The sequence below is a fragment of the Coregonus lavaretus genome (assembly GCF_964263955.1).
Source record: "Coregonus lavaretus genome assembly, chromosome: 17".
NCBI lineage: Eukaryota > Metazoa > Chordata > Actinopteri > Salmoniformes > Salmonidae > Coregonus > Coregonus lavaretus.
In genome coordinates this window covers 35220760-35243504 of record NC_140004.1, presented here as the reverse complement: position 1 = coordinate 35243504, position 22745 = coordinate 35220760, and the positions used below count along the sequence as shown (strand labels likewise).

General features: G+C 42.6%; 1 protein-coding gene across 1 annotated transcript; it reads left to right on the top strand.

Annotated features, from left to right (window-relative positions):
- Positions 1-1034: 1034 nt before the first annotated feature.
- LOC311144998 (phosphoglucomutase-like protein 5) lies at positions 1035-21272 on the top strand (the record flags this gene model as incomplete). The annotated part of the gene is made up of 6 exons (XM_084181207.1): positions 1035-1509; positions 13903-14065; positions 18085-18231; positions 18371-18496; positions 18595-18785; positions 21114-21272. Exons 1-6 carry the CDS (start codon positions 1252-1254, stop codon positions 21270-21272), a joined length of 1044 nt encoding a protein of 347 aa, XP_084037333.1. The 5' UTR covers positions 1035-1251.
- Positions 21273-22745: the final 1473 nt, after the last annotated feature.

Below are 22745 nucleotides of genomic sequence, written 5' to 3'. Positions count from 1 at the left end.
ATACAATACTTTTAGGCCTATGGGACCAATAGGCCTTTTTAAATTTAGCAATGCAAATTTAGCAATAGTTTATTTCGCTCATGGTTGCGCTGTCCACCAATTTATGCATCAGTGAAACAGCACATAATGCCTCTCTCTCTCTCTCTCTCTCTCTCTCTCTCTCTCTCTCTCTCTCTCTCTCTCTCTCTCTCTCTCTCTCTCTCTCTCTCTCTCTCTCAATTCAATTCAATTCACTTCAAGGGGCTTTATTGGCATGGGAAACAAATGTTTACATTGTCAAAGCAATGTAAAGCAATGTATCTCTCTTATACATATACAAAGAGAGAGAGGAGTGCCATTGAATAAGACGCACTCCTTTTTTTCCAGTTTAGTTATTTTGTTATCTAGTCCATTATCTTAAAGTATTATAATAAAACCAACTAGTGTGTTTTACTTTACCATGAACTATATTGCCTAATGTGTACAGAGGGGAGTTCTGCCTGGCCATACCAATATCCAACAGTGCGACCTCAGGTCCTGCCTCATCCCTTTTACGCATACGTAAAGTTAATTGTCATTGATCGGTCGGTAACTGCTTATGCTCCCACACCGACACTGACAGTGCTTTGACTCAAACCGACAAGTGTCGTGGACACAAGTAGGGTCCGGTTACAGCCCCGGCCCAACACAATTCTCTCCTCACTCCACCCGGCTATTTTTGGCCAGAGGCGCAGCTGATTGTAGGGGCTTTTGGCCCTCCCTGATTTTGGCAGGCGTTTGTCCTTGTGGAAAGTCGGACTTATTTGGAAAAGAAGGAGTTGTCAGGCGGAAGAGAAAACTTGGCTTAACATTACATAAGCCTACTTTAACATCCGAAGCTCTCGCTGGACGTTTGCTGTAGGCATGTGTTTAAAAGTACAGTATAACTAGCCTATCTTAACCGTGCTGGCAAGACAAGGAATTTGTTGAAGGGAAGTTAGCCTATCATCATAATAGCCATCCCTCAGGAAAGCGCTGGAGTGCTGTCATTGCGTCAGCGCCCTTTTCCCCTCGCAAGTACTGGGCCTACTTCTGGAGGACTAGAGCGGACATCACTGGACCTCTCACATCACCTCTCTAACACGGTCCGTCTCTACAGTATATGTTTGGCTCTCCACTTCCAGCCAGCAGACAGTAAGGCTAGACTTCTGACCTCGCAATTTCTGTGACAGGCAGAGTCGTCCCCGGTATAGCCAACCGACGCGTTCCTCCCGGTGTGTTCTTGTGAGGAGGATGGAGACGAACCCCATTCCCGTGGTAACGTTCCAGACGAGCCCGTTCGATGACCAGCGGCCCGGTACCAACGGGCTGCGGCGGAAGACGGAGGTGTTCGAGGCCAAGAAGAACTACCTGCAGAACTACATCCAGAGCTTACTTTCGTCCATCGACCTGAGGGACCGCCAGGGATGTACCATGGTGGTGGGAAGCGACGGACGCTATTTCAGCCGAGCCGCCACCGAGATTATTGTGCAGATGGCCGCCGCCAACGGGGTAAGACAATAATGTCATGTCAGAAAGTTTGGAAAGGCTCAGGGTCGGTGATGATGATGATAATGATGATGATAAAGATGATGATAAATGAAGCACAGAAAATAGCATGATAAACAATGGTTCCTCCATATGCCTGTGGGTTGTATAGGCTATGGTTTATAAGGCTGAAACTCTAGTGAAGTGGATAACATGGAATAATGATAATAATAATAATAATAATAATAATAATAAGTATTTATTGAGCGCTTTTAAAATAACAAGTTAACAAAGTGCTTCACGTCAAGTGCATAATAAAAACAAATAAAAGTTCTACAAAGATACAGAGACAGAAAAATGGAGAAGGAAAACAAAATAGCAATATAAAATCATACATTAAAAACAGTTTTATAAAAGTGGATTTTCAGGAGGATGGGCATATAATGCAAATGTATAGTAACCCAAAGGTTGGGCATTCGAATCTCATCATGGACAACTTTAGAATTTGAGATAATTTGCAAATTGTAATTACTTATAACTTTTTAGCTACTTTGCAACTCCTTAGCATGTTAGCTAACCCTTCCCCTAATTCTAACCTTAACCCTTTAACCTAACACAGGTTAGTCGAGGTCATTGAGGTAATACAGTTGAAGTCGGAAGTTTACATACACCTTAGCCAAATACATTTCAACTCAGTTTTTCACAATTCCTGACATTTAATCCTAGTAAAAATTCCCTGTCTTAGGTCAGTTAGGATCACCACTTTATTTTAAGAATGTGAAATGTCAGAATAATAGAAAAGAGAATGATTTATTTCAGCTTTTATTTCTTTCATCACATTCCCAGTGGGTCAGAAGTTTACATACAGTCAATTAGTATTTGGTAGCATTGCCTTTAAATTGTTTAACTTGGGTCAAACGTTTCGGGTAGCCTTCCACAAGCTTCCCACAATAAATTGGGTGAATTTTGGCCCATTCCTCCTGACAGGTTTGTAGGCCTCCTTGCTCGCACACGCTTTTTCAGTTCTGCCCACAAATTTTCTATAAGATTGAGGTCAGGGCTTTGTGATGGCCACTCCAATACCTTGACATTGTTGTCCTTAAGCCATTTTGCCACAACTTTGGAAGTATGCTTGGGGTCATTGTCCATTTGGAAGACCCAATTGCGACCAAGCTTTAACTTCCTGACTGATGTCTTGAGATGTTGCTTCAATATATCCACATAATTTTCCTTCCTCATGATGCCATCTATTTTGTGAAGTGCACCAGTCCCTCCTGCAGCAAAGCACCCCTACAGCATGATGCTGCCACCCCCGTGCTTCAAGGTTGGGATGGTGTTCTTCGGCTTGCAAGCATTCCCCCTTTTCCTCCAAACATAATGATGGTCATAATGGCCAAACAGTTCTATTTTTGTTTCATCAGACCAGAGGACATTTCTCCAAAAAGTACGATCTTTGTCCCAATGTGCAGTTGCAAACCGTAGTCTGGCTTTTTTATGGCGGTTTTGGAGCAGTGGCTTCTTCCTTGCTGAGCGGCCTTTCAGGTTATGTCGATATAGGACTCGTTTTACAGTGGATATAGATACTTTTGTACCTGTTTCCTCCAGCATCTTCACAAGGTCCTTTGCTGTTGTTCTGGGATTGATTTGCACTTTTCGCACCAAAGTACGTTCATCTCTAGGAGACAGAACGCGTCTCCTTCCTGAGCGGTATGATGGCTGCGTGGTCCCATGGTGTTTATACTTGCATACTATTGTTTGTACAGATGAACGTGGTACCTTCAGGCATTTGGAAATTGCTCCCAAGGGTGAACCAGACTTGTGGAGGTCTACAATTTTTTGGGCCAAAATTCACCCAATTTATTGTGGGAAGCTTGTGGAAGGCTACCCGAAACGTTTGACCCAAGTTAAACAATTTAAAGGTAATGTTACCAAATACTAATTGAGTGTATGTAAACTTCTGACCCACTGGGAATGTGATGAAATAAATAAAAGCTGAAATAAATCATTCTTTCTACTAATATTCTGACATTTCACATTCTTAAAATAAAGTGGTGATCCTAACTGACCTAAAACTGGGATTTTTTACTAGGATTAAATGTCAGGAATTGTGAAAAACTGAGTTTAAATGTATTTGGCTAAGGTGTATGTTAACTTCCGACTTCAACTGTACATGTGGGTAGAGTTAAAGTGACTATGCATAGATAATAAATAGAGAGTAGCAGCAGCGTAAAAGAGGGGGTGGGGTGGGGGGGACAATGCAAATAGTCCGGGTAGCCATGATTAGCTGTTCAGGAGTCTTATGGCTTGTGGGTAGAAGCTGTTAAGAAGCCTTTTGGACCTAGACTTGGTGCTCCGGTACCGCTTGCCGTGCGGTAGCAGAGAGAACATGACTAGGGTGGCTGGTGTCTTTTGGCAATTTTTAAGGCCTTCCTCTGACACAGCCTGGAAAGAGGTCCTGGATTACAGGAAGCTTGGCCCCAGTGATGTACTGGGCCGTACGCACTACCCTCTGTAGTGCCTTGTGGTTGGAGGCTGAACAGTTGCCATACCAGGCGGTGATGCAACCAGTCAGGATGCTCTCGTGGTGCAGCTGTATAACTTTTTGAGGATCTGAGGACCCATGCCAAATCGTTTCAGTCTCCTGGGGGGGAATAGGCTTTGTCGTGCCCTCTTCACGACTGTCTTGGTGTGTTTGGGCCATGATAGTTTGTTGGTGATGTGGACACGAAGGAACTTGAAGCTCTGAACCTGTTCCACTACAGCCCTGTTGATGAAAATGGGGGCGTGCTCAGTCCTCTTTTTTTTCCTGTAGTCCACAATCATCTCCTTTGTCTTGATCACGTTGCAGGAGAGGTTGTTATCCTGGCACCACATGGCCAGGTCTCTGACCTCCTCCCTATAGGCTGTCTCATCGTTGTCGGTGATCAGGCCTACCACTGTTGTGTTGTCGGCAAACTTAATGATGGTGTTGGAGTCGTGCCTGGCCATGCAGTCATGGGTGAACTGGGAGTACAGGAGGGGACTGAGCACGCACCCCTGTGGGGCCCCCATTTTGAGGATCAGCGTGGCAGATGTGTTGTTACCTACCATTACCACCTGGGGGCGGCCCGTCAGTCCAGGATCCAGTTGCCCGAGGGAGGTATTTAGTTCCATGGTCCTTAGTTTAGTGATGAGCTTTGAGGGCATTATGGTGTTGATTTGGCCTGGGCCCCTTCGGGATCTGTCCTTGTCTCACAAACACCGCTTTAGCTCAGTCCCCGTTAATCACACTGACTAATGGTTGGTACCAACGGATGCAGAAGAAATAGACAAACCCAATGGTACAACAAGATGTCTGTAGCTCAAACACACAGTGTTAAAAGGGGTTAGAAATCCAATCTCGCTGTCATCACGGTGGGACTCATTGGGTTAAGAGCTGTAGCATTTTGTACGAACTGTAGACGATGGAGTGACTTCTGACTGAGACAGATAGGCCTGTACAAAGAGTTATAGTAATCTAGACATGAGGAAATAAAAGCATGTATAACTTTCTCCAGATCAGTGACTGAAAGAAATTACTTGACTTTAGCTATATTTCTTAATTGATAAAAGCCGGACTGGACAACCTTCTTGACATTACATTTACGTCATCTTATCCAGAGCAACTTACAGTAGTGAGTGCATACATTTTCATACTGGTCACCCATGGGACTCAAACCCACAACCCAAGCATAATGCCCTACCAACTGAGCAACACAGGACAACATGTAGCTCAAGGTTCAGGTCAGGGTCAAAGAAGACACCAAGTGTTCTGTCAGTCAGCTTTACATTGGTGGACAAAGGACCAAGGCTATTTTCAATCTGGGTTCTATCAAGGTGGAGGCCAAATAAAAAAACTCTGATTTCTTATCATTGAGCTGGAGGAAGTTGTCAGACATCCAACATTCAATGTCAGCAAGACACTTGTGTAGGCTAGCTTGATCTGAACCACCCATGCTCACCGAGAAACGTCTGCCACTCAAATATGACCTGAACCAATCGAGGGCAACGCCAGAGATTCCCACCCACCTCTCCCGCCAGTCGACAAGAATGTTATCAAACACGGCACTGAGTTCCTAAAGAACTACGATAGATCATTCACTGGCATCGGCAGTCAACAGAAGGTTATTACTAACTTTCAATAAAGCAGTTTCCGTGCTGTGAAGTGAGCAGAAGCCGACTGGAATTTTTCTAATACGTTGTTCATACTCAAATAAGCCACCAATTGCTTAAAAACAACTTTTTCTAAAATCTTGGATGAAAAAGTTTAGAGATAAGTCTATAATTACTCAGTGAGGAAGGGTCTAGATTGGGCTTTTTAAGGAGAGGTTGGACCAGAGTAGTTTCAAATAGGCTGGAAAGGAACCAGAGGTCAGTGAGCTATTTACAATAGACAGAATGTAAGGGCCAACAGTAGGCATAACCTCTTTTAGTAGTCTAGTAAGGACCACATCCAATAACAACACACACAATTGTCTTAAACAGAATTTTCTCAGAGATCAGGGTAGAGAAGTAGTTCGCTCTTGAATCGTTAACCTCAACATTGTAATTTCTCATCAGATCCTTCATTATCTCATAGAATACTTGAAGTTGTCAGGTCTTCCATTGACTTCCAGCCTTTCTAAGTTCCCTTTTTAAAGCATGAGTGTGAAAATTTAACCAAGGTGAGACTCTGGCAGATGATTTATTATTGGTTTTAACTGCTGCCACCGAGTCTAAAGTAGCCTGACATACAGCATGTCATTGAAACTGTTAAGCAAATCATTGGTGTGATGACAAAGGACAGGATCAATTGTAGAGGATAAAAAAGCATTCATAAATTTTTATTTTATTTTATTTCACCTTTATTTAACCAGGTAAGCCAGTTGAGAACAAGTTCTCATTTACAACTGCGACCTGGCCAAGATAAAGCAAAGCAGTGCGATAAAAACAACAACACAGAGTTACATATGGGGTAAAAAAAACATAAGGTCATAAAATACAACAGAAAATATATATACAGTGTGTGCAAATGTAGCAAGTTATGGAGGTAAGGCAATAAATAGGCTATAGTGCAAAATAATTACAATTAGTATTAACACTGGAATGCTAGATGTGCAAGAGATTATGTGCAAATAGAGATACTGGGGTGCAAAAGAGCAAAATAAATAACAATATAGGGATGAGGTAGTTGGGTGGGCTAATTTCAGATGGGCTGTGTACATGTGCAGTGATCGGTAAGGTGCTCTGACAACTGATGCTTAAAGTTAGTGAGGGAGATAAGAGTCTCCAGCTTCAGAGATTTTTGCAATTCGTTCCAGTCATTGGCAGCAGAGAACTGGAAGGAATGGCGGCCAAAGGAGGTGTTGGCTTTGGGAATGACCAGTGAGATATACCTGCTGGAGCGCAGACTACGGGTGGGTGCTGCTATGGTGACCAATGAGCTAAGATAAGGCGGGGATTTGCCTAGCAGTGATTTATAGATGGCCTGGAGCCAGTGGGTTTGACGACGAACATGTAGTGAGGACCAGCCAACAAGAGCGTACAGGTCACAGTGGTGGGTAGTGTATGGGGCTTTGGAGACAAAACGGATGGCACTGTGATAGACTACATCCAATTTGCTGAGTAGAGTGTTGGAGGCTATTTTGTAAATGACATCGCCGAAGTCAAGGATCGGTAGGATAGTCAGTTTTACGAGGGCATGTTTGGCAGCATGAGTGAAGGAGGCTTTGTTGTGAAATGTACTAGCAGTTGTGGAGTTAATGATGTGAGACCTAGTGTGTCAGACACATTTTTAGGAGGAGATGGAGAAATAATTAAAAAAACAATGGTGAGATGGTCAGAGACACACACATCAATAGTTTCCAAGTCTTCAATATTCAGACCGTAGGTCAGCACGAGATCAACAGTATGGCCTTGGTTGTGTGGCATGTAGCACCAAGTTTAAAGGATTCTATCAGGTAAAAAATCTTCCCAGCTAGTGCATTATTTGGGCAACACACATGAAATAGTTCATCCTTTTTACGCTGCTGCTACTCTGTTAAGTATTTATGCATAGTCACTTTAACTCTACCCACATGTACATATTACCTCAACTACCTCAACTAACCGGTGCTAGCTGTTGTGCCACATTGACTCTGCAACGGTACCCCCCTGTATATATAGCCTCCCTACTGTCACTTTATTTTACTTCTGCTCTTTTTTTTCTCAACACTTATTTTTTTTTTTTTTTTTTTTTTTTTTTTTTATTTACTTTTTTTGTTTAAAATAAATGCACTGTTGGTTAAGGGCTGTAAGTAAGCATTTCACTGTAATGTCTGCACCTGTTGTATTCGGCGCATGTGACCAATACAATTTGATTTGATTTGATTTGATTCTCTAAGAATAATAACCCTGTCTTATTTAGGCATCACCAAAGCCCGCAGGTCAGAGAATTCTGCAATGAACAAACTATTAGGTTTAGGAGAGCGGTACACTAAGCAAAAGATAAGGCTCTCAAATGAGGAAAATGTGCCACATGACACAGGGATACATACAGTACTTGTCTCAATGAATGACGGTTACCCCCCCCCCATGTTGGAATGGTCTGAGCGTACTCCAACAACAGAATGGTGTGGGTGTATACTTACTGCTCATAAAATATATCAACGTGGTGTCAGAGCATTTCGTATTATACTGTATGTAAATCTGAGACACTCCATTTAGTATGATTTGTTACGTTTCGTATCGTATGTATTAATCCATCATCCATTTCGTATGATATGTTACGAATTACAATTCGTATGATATGTTATGAATTGCAATTCATACAATATGTTACGAATTCCAATTCGTACAATATGTTACGAATTTCCAAACCGTACAATATGTTACGATTTTGCAAAAACTTATGATATATTATGAATTCCAATTTGTTGTGGCTAATGTTAGCCAGGTGGCTAGGTGACTAACACTCTAGGGGTTAGGAGTTAAGGTTAGGGTTAAGATTAGAAGTTAGGTTAGGGGAAAGGTTAGCTAAAAGGGTTAGGGTTAAGGGAAGGGTTAAGGTTAGGGTTAGGGGAAGGATTAGCCAACAAGTAGTAAGTTGCTAATTAGCTAAAATTGTCCGTGATGAGATTCGAACATGCAAACTTTGGGTTGCTAGACGTTCGCGTTATACGCCTACCCAACCACCCTCCTTTCATTTTTGCCTTAAGTAACCTTCTATCTTATAGACCCCTTTCTGTGTTTGCAAACATTGCCGCACGAGGGCGATGCAAGCAAGTTGGTGGCAGAACAAGGGGGAGTTCTTATAGAACGGCAGCAAAAAAAGCCTTTATTTACATGTTGCTTATGAGTGCATTTCACACTACTTTTGGATTATAATTGGATTTTAAGGTTTGTATGAATGTCCTGCTTAATATAATGTTTGTGTCACTTGCAAATCAACTGCATTATACTTTTTAAAAACTTCAACTTCAACCAGTAAAATTGCTTTTTGGCTAGCTTTTGCTACAACCTATATCAATGAGCATTAGCATTCTACCTAACAACTGCTGCATCCAAAATAGTTATTTTGCAAAGATCACAACCAAATATAATCTTAGCGACTGTTCAAGCAAGAATCAAAACATAATTGTAAGTGTATGTGAACCCCAACAAGTTATTTTGTTTAGAAGTAATACAAATCTAGGCTATGTTGAATGGGCGCAGATGGCGATGGCTTTCTTACTGCCGCCAAGAGTCGCGCGCATCTGTGTGTGACGTCAGTGTGTCGTGTACTGGAAAATGAGTAACAGAATATAAACTTTTAAAAGTGATATTTTCAATAGACAGTTACTTTAAGCCAAGTTTCTGTTAAGATTAAAATATCAATATCATTGGAAATAATAAAATCATTGTGTATGAATTACTATTTATTTAGAGATCTTACATTCAATAAACAGATTTTAATATGGATAGCTGCCAAGTCACATAATAAGTTGCATGGACTCACTCTGTGTGCAATAATAGTGTTTAACATGATTTTTTAAATGACTACCTCTTCTCTGTACCCCACACATACAATTATCTGTAAGGTCCCTCAGTCGAGCAGTGAATTTCAAACACAGATTCAACCACAAAGACTAGGGAGGTTTCCAATGCCTTGCAAAGAAGGGCACCTATTGGTAGATGGGTAAAAATAAAAAATAAAGCAGACATTGAATATCCCTTTGAGCATGCTGAAGTTATTAATTACACTTTGGATGGTATATGAATACACCCAGTCACTACAAAGATACAGGCATCCTTCCTAACACAGTTGCCGGAGAGGAAGGAAACAGCTCAGGGATTTCACCATGAGGCCAATGGTGACTTTAAAACAGTTACAGAGTTTAATGGCTGTGATAGGAGAAAACTGAGGATGGATCAACAACATTGTAGTTACTCCACAATACTAACCTAATTGAGTGAAAAGAAGGAAACCCGTACAGAATACAAAACATGCATCCTGTTTGCAACAAGGCACTAAAGTAAAACTGCAAAAAATGTGGCAAAGCAATTAACTTTTTGTCCTGAATACAAAGTGTTATGTTTGGGGAAAATCCAATACAACACATTACTGCGTACCACTCTCCATATTTTCAAGCATAGTGGTGGCCGCATCATGTTATGGGTATGCTTGTAATTGTTAAGGACTGAGGAGCTTTTCAGGGTAAAAAAGAAACGGAATGGTGCTAACCACAGGCGAAATCCTAGAGTAAAACCTGGTCCAGTCTGCTTTCCACCAGACACTGGGCGACGAATTCACCTTTCAGCAGGACAATAACCTATAACACAAGGCCACATCTACACTGGAGTTGCTTACCAAGAGGACCGAGAATGTTCCTGAGTGGCTGAGTTACAGTTTTGACCTAAATCTACTTGAAAATATATGGCAAGACCTGATAATGGTTGTCTAGCAATTATCAACAACCAATTTGCCAGAGCTTGAAGAATTTTGAAAAGAGTCATGGGCAAATGTTGCACAATCCAGGTGTGGAAAGCTCTTAGAGACATACCCAGGAAGACTCACAGCTGTAATCACTGCCAAAGGTGTTTCTACAAAGGATTGACTCAGGGGTGTGAAAACATTACAGTACAAGTCAATAGTTTGGACACGACTACTAATTCCAGGGTTTTTCTTTATTTTTACTATTTTCAACATTGTAGAATAATAGTGAAGAAATCAAAAATATGAAATAACATTTGGAATCATGTAGTAACCAAAAAAGTGTTAAACAAATCAAAATATATTTTATATTAGAGATTCTTCAAAGTAGCCACTCTTTGCCTTGATGACAGCTTTGCACACTCTTGGCATTCTCTCAACCAGCTTCATGAGGTAGTCACCTGGAATCCATTTCAATTAACAGGTGTGCCTTGTTAAAAGTTAATTTGTGGAATTTCTTTCCTTCTTAATGGGTTTGAGCCAATCAGTTGTGTTGTGACAAGGTAGTGGTGGTATACAGAAGATAGCCCTATTTAGTAAAAGACCAAGTCCATATTATGGCAAGAACAACTCAAATAAGCAAAGAGAAATGACAGTCCATCATTACTTTAAGACATGAAGGTCAGTCAATCCGGAAAATTTCAAGAACTTTTAAAGGTACTTCAAGTGCAGTCGCAAAAACCATCAAGCGCTATGATGAAACTGGCTCTCATGAGGACCGCCAGAGGATAGGAAGACCCAGAGTAACCTTTGCTGCAGAGGATAAGTTCATTAGAGTTAACTGCACCTCAGATTGCTTCACAGAGTTCAAGTAACAGACACATCTCAACATCAACTGTTCAGAGGAGACTGCGTGAATCAGGCCATCATGGTCGAATTGCTGCAAAGAAACCACTACTCAAGGACACCAATAAGAAGAAGAGACTTGCTTGGGCCAAGAAACACGAGCAATGGACATTCGACCGGTGGAAATCTGTCCTTTGTGAGATGCAGAATGGATGATCTCTGCATGTGTAGTTCCCACCGTGAAGCATGGAGGAGGAGGTGTGATGGTGTGGGGGTGCTTTGCTGTTGACACTGTCTATGATTTATTTAGAATTCAAGGCACACTTAACCAGCATGGCTACCACAGCATTCTGCAGCGATACGCCATCCGATCTGGTTTGCGCTTAGTGGGACTATCATTTGTTTTTCAACAGGGCAATGACCCAAAACACACCTCCAGGCTGTGTAAGGGCTATTTTACCAAGAAGGAGAGTGATGGAGTGCTGCATCAGATGACCTGGCCTCCACAATCACCCGACCTCAACCCAATTGAGATGGTTTGGGATGAGTTGGACCGCAGAGTGAAGGAAAAGCAGCCAACATGTGCTCAGCATATGTGGGAACTCCTTCAAGACTGTTGGAAAACCATTCCAGGTGATGCTGGTTGAGAGAATGCCAAGAGTGTGCAAAGCTGTCATCAAGGTAAAGGGTGGAATCTAAAATCTAAAATATATTTTTGGTTACTACATGATTCCAAATGTGTTATTTCACAGTTTTGATGTCTTCACTATTATTCTACAATGTAGAAAATAGTAAAAATAAAGAAAAACCCTTAAATGAGTAGGTGTGTCCAAACTTTCGACTGGTACTGTATGTAAATTAGATATGTATGTATTTCATTTTAAATACATTTGCAAACATTTCTAAAAACATGTTTTCACTTAGTCATTATGGGGTATTGTGTGTAGATGGGTGAGATTTTTTGTTGTTGATGTAATCCATTTTGAATTCAGGCTGTAACACAACAAAATGTGGAATAAGTCAAGGGGTATGAATACTTTCTGAAGGCACTGTAGGTCCTAAATCCTATCCAAGTGTCAGTGTGTCTGCGTGAGTGGCCGTTACCCAATTCTGCAGAGCGCTTGGAAAGGACAGTTTTCTCAGATCTATGCGATACCAAGCTTGGTGAAGTGCCAAAGGAAAATCTCAGGGGATTGTATTTGTTTTGAGAGGGGTCTGTTTTTCTGCTGGCCCAGCCAAATGTCTCCTGCCTGCCTTATCGGCTGTTCCATCCCTCCTCCACTCCTTTCCTGCCCACGCGCCATTCGCTTCCCTCCCTGCCTCACTCAAGGCTTGGTGGATACCCAGTCAGTCTAGTGGCCACAAGCCAAACTCACAGGATATAAGCGCTGGGAAGAACTTGAACGAATATTTGTGAAATGCTGGGGGCAGAGTATGGAATGATGATAGGCCTATAACGGTGTCGCTGAGGGCATGGCAGTTGTAAAGTGCAAAGGGCCCTATTGATCCAAAGCGGTGTCTGCCAAAGGTGCTTCTACAAAGTATTGACTCAGGGGTGTGAATACTTATGTAAATTAGATATTTATGTATTTCATTTTCAATCAATTTGCAAACATTTGTATAAACATGTTTTCACTTTGTCATTATAGGGTATTGTGTGTACATGGGTGAGAAAATTTCATCCATTTTGAATTCAGGCTGTAACACAACAAAATATGGAATAAGTTAACAGGTGTGAATACTTTCTGAAGGCGCTAATTTAAATATTTGGTTGCATTGTCAACCAGACACTATTCAATATTACTTTTGTAATACAGTAAATAGTCAAAAGTTAAGGCTATCTTATAAACTAATGTGACAGTATTTATTCAACCTTAAAATTAGTAACACATAGATTGGCCAAAATGTCATTGATCAATGTCTCAACCGAATATTATCAACATTTCCACGTTGAAATTATGTGGTGTGCCCAGTGGGTTTGCTCTTATCCCGAAAACTAGGTAATCAAGTTTGCGTGAAATTAGCCAGAAGTCTCTCTCTCTCTCTCTCTCTCTCTCTCTCTCTCTCTCTCTCTCTCTCTCTCTCTTACTCTCTCTCACTCTCTCTCACATTCCCTCGCTCTCTCTCTCTCTCTGAATCAAGAAGTGAGGAGATTGCTCCAACGTCATAAAAATGAATTCCCCATGAATGAGGACACTTTTATTTAGAGGAGTTAAAACTCTAGCCTAGGGCCGAAACATGTGAGACTTTGCTTCAGTAAATAGATGTAGACGCCCAAGATGACCGTCTGGAATGTAACCTAGTCTGAGGGTGGTAAAACGTCTGGAACCTTCCCTTCATCGGTGCCAACTTCTGGACGCTTCTGGAAGGATGACGTCCTGAGCGTCATGACAGGAGCCATGTGACTAGTTCTAGAAAACAACACTTGACAAAAGACATGAAGCTCATTACAATAAAGACATTTTAATTAAATCATTCTGTAGGCTGAAGCTACGCTGAGCTAGTCTACAATTATAGGCCTTTTTATTACTGAGTTGCAATTTTAATGCATTGTACAATTACTGTATGTAGTATAGTCCTACATGTTCAAGTAAAGTAATCACCTCTATATGAAGATAGGTCCCAGAATGAGATTAATTCAGCTAAAGTTCCTTCAACTCTCTGTCTGTCTGTGTGTCTGTCAGATTGGCCGGCTGGTGATTGGCCACAACGGCCTCCTGTCCACCCCTGCTGTGTCCTGCATCATCAGGAAGATCAAGGCCATTGGTGGAATCATCCTGACAGCCAGTCACAACCCAGGAGGCCCCGGGGGAGACTTTGGGGTCAAATTCAACGTGGCCAATGGAGGTGAGGTGATTATTTGACTAATTGCTGTCAATCTGTAAATTAAAGGATTGATGGATGACTTCCTACCTAAGGAGTTTTTTTGTCAATCTGCCAGCTGTCAAGGATTGATGGATGTCTTCCTACCTAAGGAGTTTTTCTTGTCAATCTGCCAGTTGTCATTCAGTTAAAGGATTGATGGATTTCTTCTTACCTAAGGAGTTTTTCTTGCCACAGATACTTCTGCTTGCTTTTCTTGGCTTTAGGTTGTAATTGGGCAATTTGTGATACAGTGCCTTCAGAAAGTATTCAGACCCCTTGACTTTTTTCACATTTTGTTATGTTACAGCCTTATTCTAAAATGGATTAAATATTTTAAAAAATCTCAGCAATCTACACACAATACCCAACAATGAAGTGAAACCCAAAGTGAAAACAGGTTTTTAGAATTCTTTGCAAATGTATAAAAAATCTAAAACAGAAATACCTCATTTATATAAGTATTCAGACCCTTTGCTATGAGACTCGAAATTGAGCTCAGGTGCATCCTGTTTCCATTGATCATTCTTAAGATCTTTCTACAACTTCATTGGAGTCCACCTGTGATAAATTAAATTGATTGGACATGATTTGGAACGGCACACACCTGTCTATATAAGGTCCCACAGTTGACAGTGCATTTCAGAGCAAAAACCAAATCATGAGGTCGAAAGAATTGTCCGTAGAGCTCCGAGACAAGATTGTGTCGAAGGTCCCTAAGAACACAGTGACTTCCATCATTCTTAAATGGAAGAAGTTTGGAACCACCAAGACTCTTCTTAGAGCTGGCCGCCCGGCCAAACTGAGCAATCAGTAGAGAAGGGCCTTGGTCAGGGAAGTGACCAAGAACTCGAAGGTCACTTTGACAGAGCTCTAGAAGTCCTCTGTGGAGATGGGAGAACCTTTCAGAATGACAACCTTCTCTGCAGCACTCCACCAATCAGGCCTTTATGGTAGAGTGGCCAGACGGATTCTCTGGTCTGATGAAACCAAGATTGAACTCTGTGTCCTGAATGCCAAGCATCACATCTGGAGGAAACCTGGCACCATCCCTACGGTGAAGCATGGTGGTGGCAGCATCATGATGTGGGGACGTTTTTCAGCGGCAGGGACTGGGAGACTAGTCAGGATCGAGGCAAAGATGAACAGAGCAAAGTACAGAGAGAGCCTTGATGAAAACCTGCTCCAGAGCGCACAGGACCTCAGACTGGGGCGAAGGTTCACCTTCCAACAGGACAACAACCCTAAGCACACAGCCAGGACAACGCAGGAGTGGCTTCGAGACAAGTCTCTGAATGTCCTTGAGTGGCCCAGCCAAAGCCCGGACTTGAACCCGATCTAACGTTTCTGGAGAGACCTGAAAATAGCAGTGCAGCAACGCTCCCCATCCAACCTGACAGAGCTTGAGAGGATCTGCAGAGAGGAATGGGAGAAATTCCCCAAATACAGTTGTGCCAAGCTTGTAGCATCGTACCCAAGAAGACTCAAGGCTGTAATCGCTGCCAAAAGTGCTTCAACAAAGTACTGAGTAAAGGGTCTGAATACTTATGTAAATGTTAAATTTAAGTTTTTTATTTTTAATACGTTTGAAAAAAACATTGTTTTTGCTTTTTCATTATGGGGTATTGTGTGTAGATTGATCAGGGGAGAAAAAAACAATTCAGTCAATTTTAGAATAAGGCTGTAATGGAACAAAATGTGGAAAAGTCAAGGGGTCTGAATACTTTCCAAATGCGCTGTACATGTATTTGTTAAAGGTGCTATATTAATACAAGATTGGTGATTTATTAACTGAGGTGAGAGAGTTGGCACCATAGCCCACTCATAGCCCCAGCAGCAATCCATGTTTTCTTTAAAAAAGGAAGACTCATATATTCCCGAAGTGCCATCATGGATTGGCCTTCCTCCCAAGTCCCCAGGGCTTTGCTGTGGAATCTCAGTCATCTTCCAGTCATATAAATAGAGCAAAGTGGTGCTCTCCTCATCTCACACTAGTTATCTCTGTGGCTCTGTGACTGTGACTCTGTGACTGTGGCTCCGTGACTGTGGCTCCGTGACTGTGGCTCTGTGACTGTGGCTCTGTGACTGTGGCTCTGTGACTGTGGCTCTGTGACTGTGGCTCTGTAACTGTGGCTTTGTGACTGTGGCTCGGTGACTGTGGCTCTCAAAAGGACTCTACACAATGTCCTCTTTGTCAATGTCTAAATGACCCCAGTAGCTCCTACATGACCTCAGTAGCTTCTAACAATCTCACATATTGTATAGCATACTATTCATTGCTAATACACTACAAGACCAAAAGTATGTGGACACCTACTCGTCAAACATCATGGGCATTAATATTGAGTTGGTCCCCCCTTTGCTGCTATAACAGCCTCCGCTCTTCTGGGAAGGCTTTCCACTAGATGTTGGAACATTGCTGCATGGACTTTAATTCAGCCACAAAAGCATTAGTGAGGTTGGGCACTGATGTTGGGCAATTAGGTCTGACTCGCGGTCGGCGTTACAATTAATCCCAAAGGTGTTCAATGGGGTTGAGGTCAGGGCTCTGTGCAGGCCAGTGAAGTTCTTCCACACTGATCTCGACAAACCATTTCTGTATGGACCTCGCTTTATGCAAGGGGGTATTGTCATGCTGAAACAGGAAAGGGCCTTCCCCAAACTGTTGTCACAAAGTTGGAAGCACAGAATCGTCTAGAATGTCATTGTATGCTGTAGCGTTAAGGTTTCCCTTCACTGGAACGAAGGGGCCTAGCCCGAACCATGAAAAACAGCCCCAGACCATTATTCCTCCTCCACCAAACTTTACAGTTGTCTCTGTGCATTGGGGCAGGTAGCCTTCTCCTAGCAACCGCCAAACCCATATTTGTCCGTCGGATTGCCAGATAGTGAAGCATGATTCATCACTCCAGAGAACGCGTTTCCACTGCTCCAGAGTCGAATGGCGGCGAGCTTTACATCACTCCAGCCGATGCTTGGCATTGCGTATGGTGATCTTAGGCTTGTGTGCGGCTGCTCGGCCATGGAAACCCAAGACGAACAGGTCTTGTGCTGACGTTGCTTCCAGAGGCAGTCTGGAACTCGGTAGTGAGACAGACGATTTTTAGGCGTTACGCGCTTCAGCACTCGGCGGTCCCGTTCTGTGAGCTTGTGTGTGTCACGCCCTGGCTCTGGGGACTCTTAAATGTTGAGCCATGGTGTGTAGTTTCTATGTTATGTGTTCTATGTTTAGTGTCTAGATCGTTTAGATCTATGTTGGCCAGGGTGGTTCCCAATCAGAGGCAGCTGTAGCTCGTTGTCTCTGATTGGGGACCATACTTAGGTAGCCTTTTGGCACCTGTTAGTTGTGGGATCTTGTTCCGTATAGGTTTGTTGTGTTAACCTTAAGACTTCACGTATCGTTTGTTTGTTGTTTTGTCGTGTGTTCAGTCCTTTAATAAACATGTACGCTTATCACGCTGCGCCTTGGTTCGACCAGTCCTTAAACGATCGTAACAGTGTGGCCTACCACTTCGCGGCTGAGCCGTTGTTGCTCCTAGACGTTTCCAGTTCACAATAACAGCACTTCCAGCTCTAGCAGGGCAGAAATCTGACCAACTGACTTGTTGGAAAGGTGGCATCCTATGACGGTGCCACGTTGAAAGCCACTGAGCTCTTCAGTAAAGCCATTCTACTGCCAATATTTGTCTATGGAGATTGCATGGCTGTGTGCTCGATTTTATACACCTGTCAGCAACGGGTGTGGCTGAAATAGCCGTATCCACTAATTTTAAGTGGTGTCCACACACTTTTGTCTATATAGTGTATATAATATGACTTCTCAGTAATATGACTTCTCAATATGGAGCAAAATGTTATTTAACTTCCTATTAATTATTTATAACACACATCATAGACTTCGCTCACTCTTCATAAACAGGTATAACAACAACCACAGACCAGCAATTGGCCACATAATTTGAAAACAATGGTTTTCATGGTAACTGTGTATTCTCCCCCCATAGGCCCATCTCCGGACACAGTGATTGAGAAGATTGCCCAGGTGAGCAGGACCCTGGAGGAGTACGCCATCTGTCCTGACCTCCGCATTGACCTGGCCAGACTGGGACGCCACGACTTTGACCTGGAGAACAAGTTCAAACCCTTCCGAGGTACTGGACACACATACAGAGCACACACACGCACCACACATACACACTGTTCTTGCATGCAAAGTAGCATATGTACTATTGGATGGATAGACACATGCAGATACACACTAGACTATTGTCCTGTCCTGTGTGTTGGTAGTTGAGATAGTGGACTCAGTGGAGGTCTACCTCAACCTGCTGAGAACCATCTTTGACTTCAGCGCCATCAAGAGCCTTCTGACAGGACCTGAACAGCTGAAGATACACGTAGACGCCATGAATGGAGGTAAGACAACACTCACAAAAACCAAATTGGTTACAGTATTGTATCAGACACTCACTGCTGTACTGTATGGTGTTCTATTCTATTCTATCTATTGTCAGTGATGGGTCCGTATGTGCGGCGTATCCTTTGTGATGAGCTGGGGGCTCCTGCCAACGCTGCCGTCAACTGTGTCCCCCTGGAGGACTTTGGGGGCCGGCCTCCAGAGCCCAACCTCACATACGCAGCCCCATTGGTCGATGCCATGAAGGGCGGAGACTTTGGTTTCGGAGCTGCGCTCGATGCAGACGGGGTGAGATAGCTGAGACTGAGAGGAGGAGAAAAACAGTGGATGTAATAATGCAAAGTACTACAATACAAATTCAGGAGAGCTGATGAGCATGTTTGAGGAGCATGTTTGAATCTGCTAAAATGGGCAGGGTTGACACTTCTGGGACTATTCCTTTGGTTCCATGTCGGCAAGCCAAATCAAGCACATGTAAAGTATTTCAAACAAACCAAGCACTGGACCTACAGTGGGGAAAAAAAGTATTTAGTCAGCCACCAATTGTGCAAGTTTTCCCACTTAAAAAGACGAGAGAGGCCTGTAATTTTCATCATAGGTACACGTCAACTATGACAGACAAATTGAGAAAAAGAAATCCAGAAAATCACATTGTAGGATTTTTAATGAATTTATTTACAAATGATGGTGGAAAATAAGTATTTGGTCACCTACAAACAAGCAAGATTTCTGGCTCTCACAGACCTGTAACTTCTTCTTTAAGAGGCTCCTCTGTCTTCCACTCGTTACCTGTATTAATGGCACCTGTTTGAACTTGTTATCAGTATAAAAGACACCTGTCCACAACCTCAAACAGTCACACTCCAAACTCCACTATGGCCAAGACCAAAGAGCTGTCAAAGGACACCAGAAACAAAATTGTAGACCTGCACCAGGCTGGGAAGACTGAATCTGCAATAGGTAAGCAGCTTGGTTTGAAGAAATCAACTGTGGGAGCAATTATTAGGAAATGGAAGACATACAAGACCACTGATAATCTCCCTCGATCTGGGGCTCCACGCAAGATCTCACCCCATGGGATCAAAATGATCACAAGAACGGTGAGCAAAAATCCCAGAACCACACGGGGGGACCTAGTGAATGACCTGCAGAGAGCTGGGACCAAAGTAACAAAGCCTACCATCAGTAACACACTACGCCGCCAGGGACTCAAATCCTGCAGTGCCAGACGTGTCCCCCTGCTTAAGCCAGTACATGTCCAGGCCCGTCTGAAGTTTGCTAGAGTGCATTTGGATGATCCAGAAGAGGATTGGGAGAATGTCATATGGTCAGATGAAACCAAAATAGAACATTTTGGTAAAAATTCAACTCGTCGTGTTTGGAGGACAAAGAATGCTGAGTTGCATCCAAAGAACACCATACCTACTGTGAAGCATGGGGGTGGAAACATCATGCTTTGGGGCTGTTTTTCTGCAAAGGGACCAGGACGACTGATCCGTGTAAAGGAAAGAATGAATGGGGCCATGTATCGTGAGATTTTGAGTGAAAACCTCTTTCCATCAGCAAGCGCATTGAAGATGAAACGTGGCTGGGTCTTTCAGCATGACAATGATCCCAAACACACCGCCCGGGCAACGAAGGAGTGGCTTCGTAAGAAGCATTTCAAGGTCCTGGAGTGGCCTAGCCAGTCTCCAGATCTCAACCCCATAGAAAATCTTTGGAGGGAGTTGAAAGTCCGTGTTGCCCAGCGACAGCCCCAAAACATCACTGCTCTAGAGGAGATCTGCATGGAGGAATGGGCCAAAATACCAGCAACAGTGTGTGAAAACCTTGTGAAGACTTACAGAAAACGTTTGACCTGTGTCATTGCCAACAAAGGGTATATAACAAAGTATTGAGAAACTTTTGTTATTGACCAAATACTTATTTTCCACCATAATTTGCAAATAAATTCATTAAAAATCCTACAATGTGATTTTCTGGATTTTTTTTCTCCTTTTGTCTGTCATAGTTGACGTGTACCTATGATGAAAATTACAGGCCTCTCTCATCTTTTTAAGTGGGAGAACTTGCACAATTGGTGGCTGACTAAATACTTTTTTCCCCCACTGTATGTGGACGCAGGTCTGCTATGTAATGGGAACTTGGAATTGCCATGTTTTTGTCTGTATTTATCTGCTGGTCAATAACAGGATGTTAAGCAATGGAACCAGCTAATATCTGTGACAAAACAAACGTCTCATTTTTTCCACAACATTTTCACATAGTTATTTCTACCAGTGCCACGCTCACGCACATTAGCCTAACTCAATTATCTAGCCTAGCATCAGGAGAATTATGTCACTGTATTGCGTCCTATTGGAACCCTCCCCCAGTGCTCACAGTGCTGCGTCATAGTAGGAAGGAGTGTGTCCCATACATTTGATTTGATGGCGAGAGATGCACTTAAAACAACAGTTTATCAACTGGTAGGGACGGGAGGAACAGCAATATTTATCTTGAACATACTTCCTTTATTGGAGGATTAGATTATGTTTTTATTAATTATGTATTGATTAGGTCTCCATGGATTGTTGTATGGTTGAAGAAGGTATGTATTGGTGTGTGTATTTGCAGGACCGGTATATGATCCTGGGTGAGAATGGTTTCTTTGTGAACCCGTCAGACTCCTTGGCTGTCATGGCTGCAAACCTCTCCTGCATCCCCTACTTCAGACAGCTGGGGCTTAGGGGCTTCGCTAGGAGTATGGCTACCAGCACTGCCCTAGACAGGTAGGACACACATGCACGCACACACACACTCACCAATGTCCCTTTACCCTGTTCCTATTTTGTCTTTGGGTTCAAAGGGAAAAGTATAATCAGGTATGGATGGCTGCTGGGGGAAATGCTCCACAGGACTTTATCATTTTTCAACTTCCATATTTCCCATCAACACCTAACCCTACTCATCACTTTACCCTCTTTACCCATCTTTATCCCAACCTCTCTCTCTCTCTCTCTCTCTCTCTCTCTCTCTCTCTCTCTCTCTCTCTCTCGCTCTTTCTCTCTCACACTCTCTTTCTCCCCTTCTCTCTCTCTCTCTCTCTCTCTCTCTCTCTCTCTCTCTCTCTCTATCTCTCTCTCACACACTCTCTTTCTCCCTCTCTCACTTTCTCTCTCTCTCTCTCTTTCTCCCTCCCTCTCCCTCTCTCCCCCACTCTTACGACCCCAATCCACAAATACCTTCCCTGGTCCATTCTCTGAAGAGATTGAACGCCTCAGAGTGGAGAATCACCCTCTATGAATAGCGTAGTGAGCTCACACACACACACACACACACACACACACACACACACACACGTCACATTTATACTTCTGTGTTTTATATCTCTGTTTGATCGATTTCATTAACACATAGAACAGTCGTACACACACACACCAGTGTTAATTTCGGCAGCTATTTTAGATTTAGTTTTAATCTTCATGACTAAAATATGTTTTAGTCTTTGTCACATTTTAGTCATTTAATCCTTCTTAGTTTTAGTTGTCGACTAAAACTCTGGACAATTTGAGTCTAGTTGTAGTCAGTAATATTTGTCATATATTAGTCAGTGCATCTTTTCTCCATGAAATAATTAATATTTACCTTCCATCATGTGCGCATTAAGATAGGCTTGTTCAACTAGGCCTACTATCACCTCATATAGCTGGCACATTACTATTGTACCATATACAGTTGAAGTCGGAAGTTTACATACACTTAGGTTGGAGTCATTAAAACTCGTTTTTCAACCACTCCACAAATTTCTTGTTAACAAACAATAGTTTTAGCAAGTCATTTTTCCAACAATTGTTTACAGACAGATTATTTCACTTATAATTCACTGTATCACGATTCCAGTGGGTCAGAAGTTTACATGCACTAAGTTGACTGTGCCTTTAAACAGCTTGGAAAATTCCAGAAAATGATGTCATGGCTTTAGAAGCTTCTGATAGGCTAATTGACATCATTTGAGTCAATTGGAGGTGTACCTGTGGATGTATTTCAAGGCCTACCTTCAAACTCAGTGCTTCTTTGCTTGACATCATGGGAAAATCAAAAGAAATCAGCCAAGACCTCAGAATTTTTTTTTGGACCTCCACAAGTCTGGTTCATCCTTGGGAGCAATTTCCAAATGCCTGAAGGTACCACGTTTATCTGTACAAACAGTAGTACGTAAGTATAAACACCATGGGACCATGCAGTTGTCATACCGCTCAGAAAGGA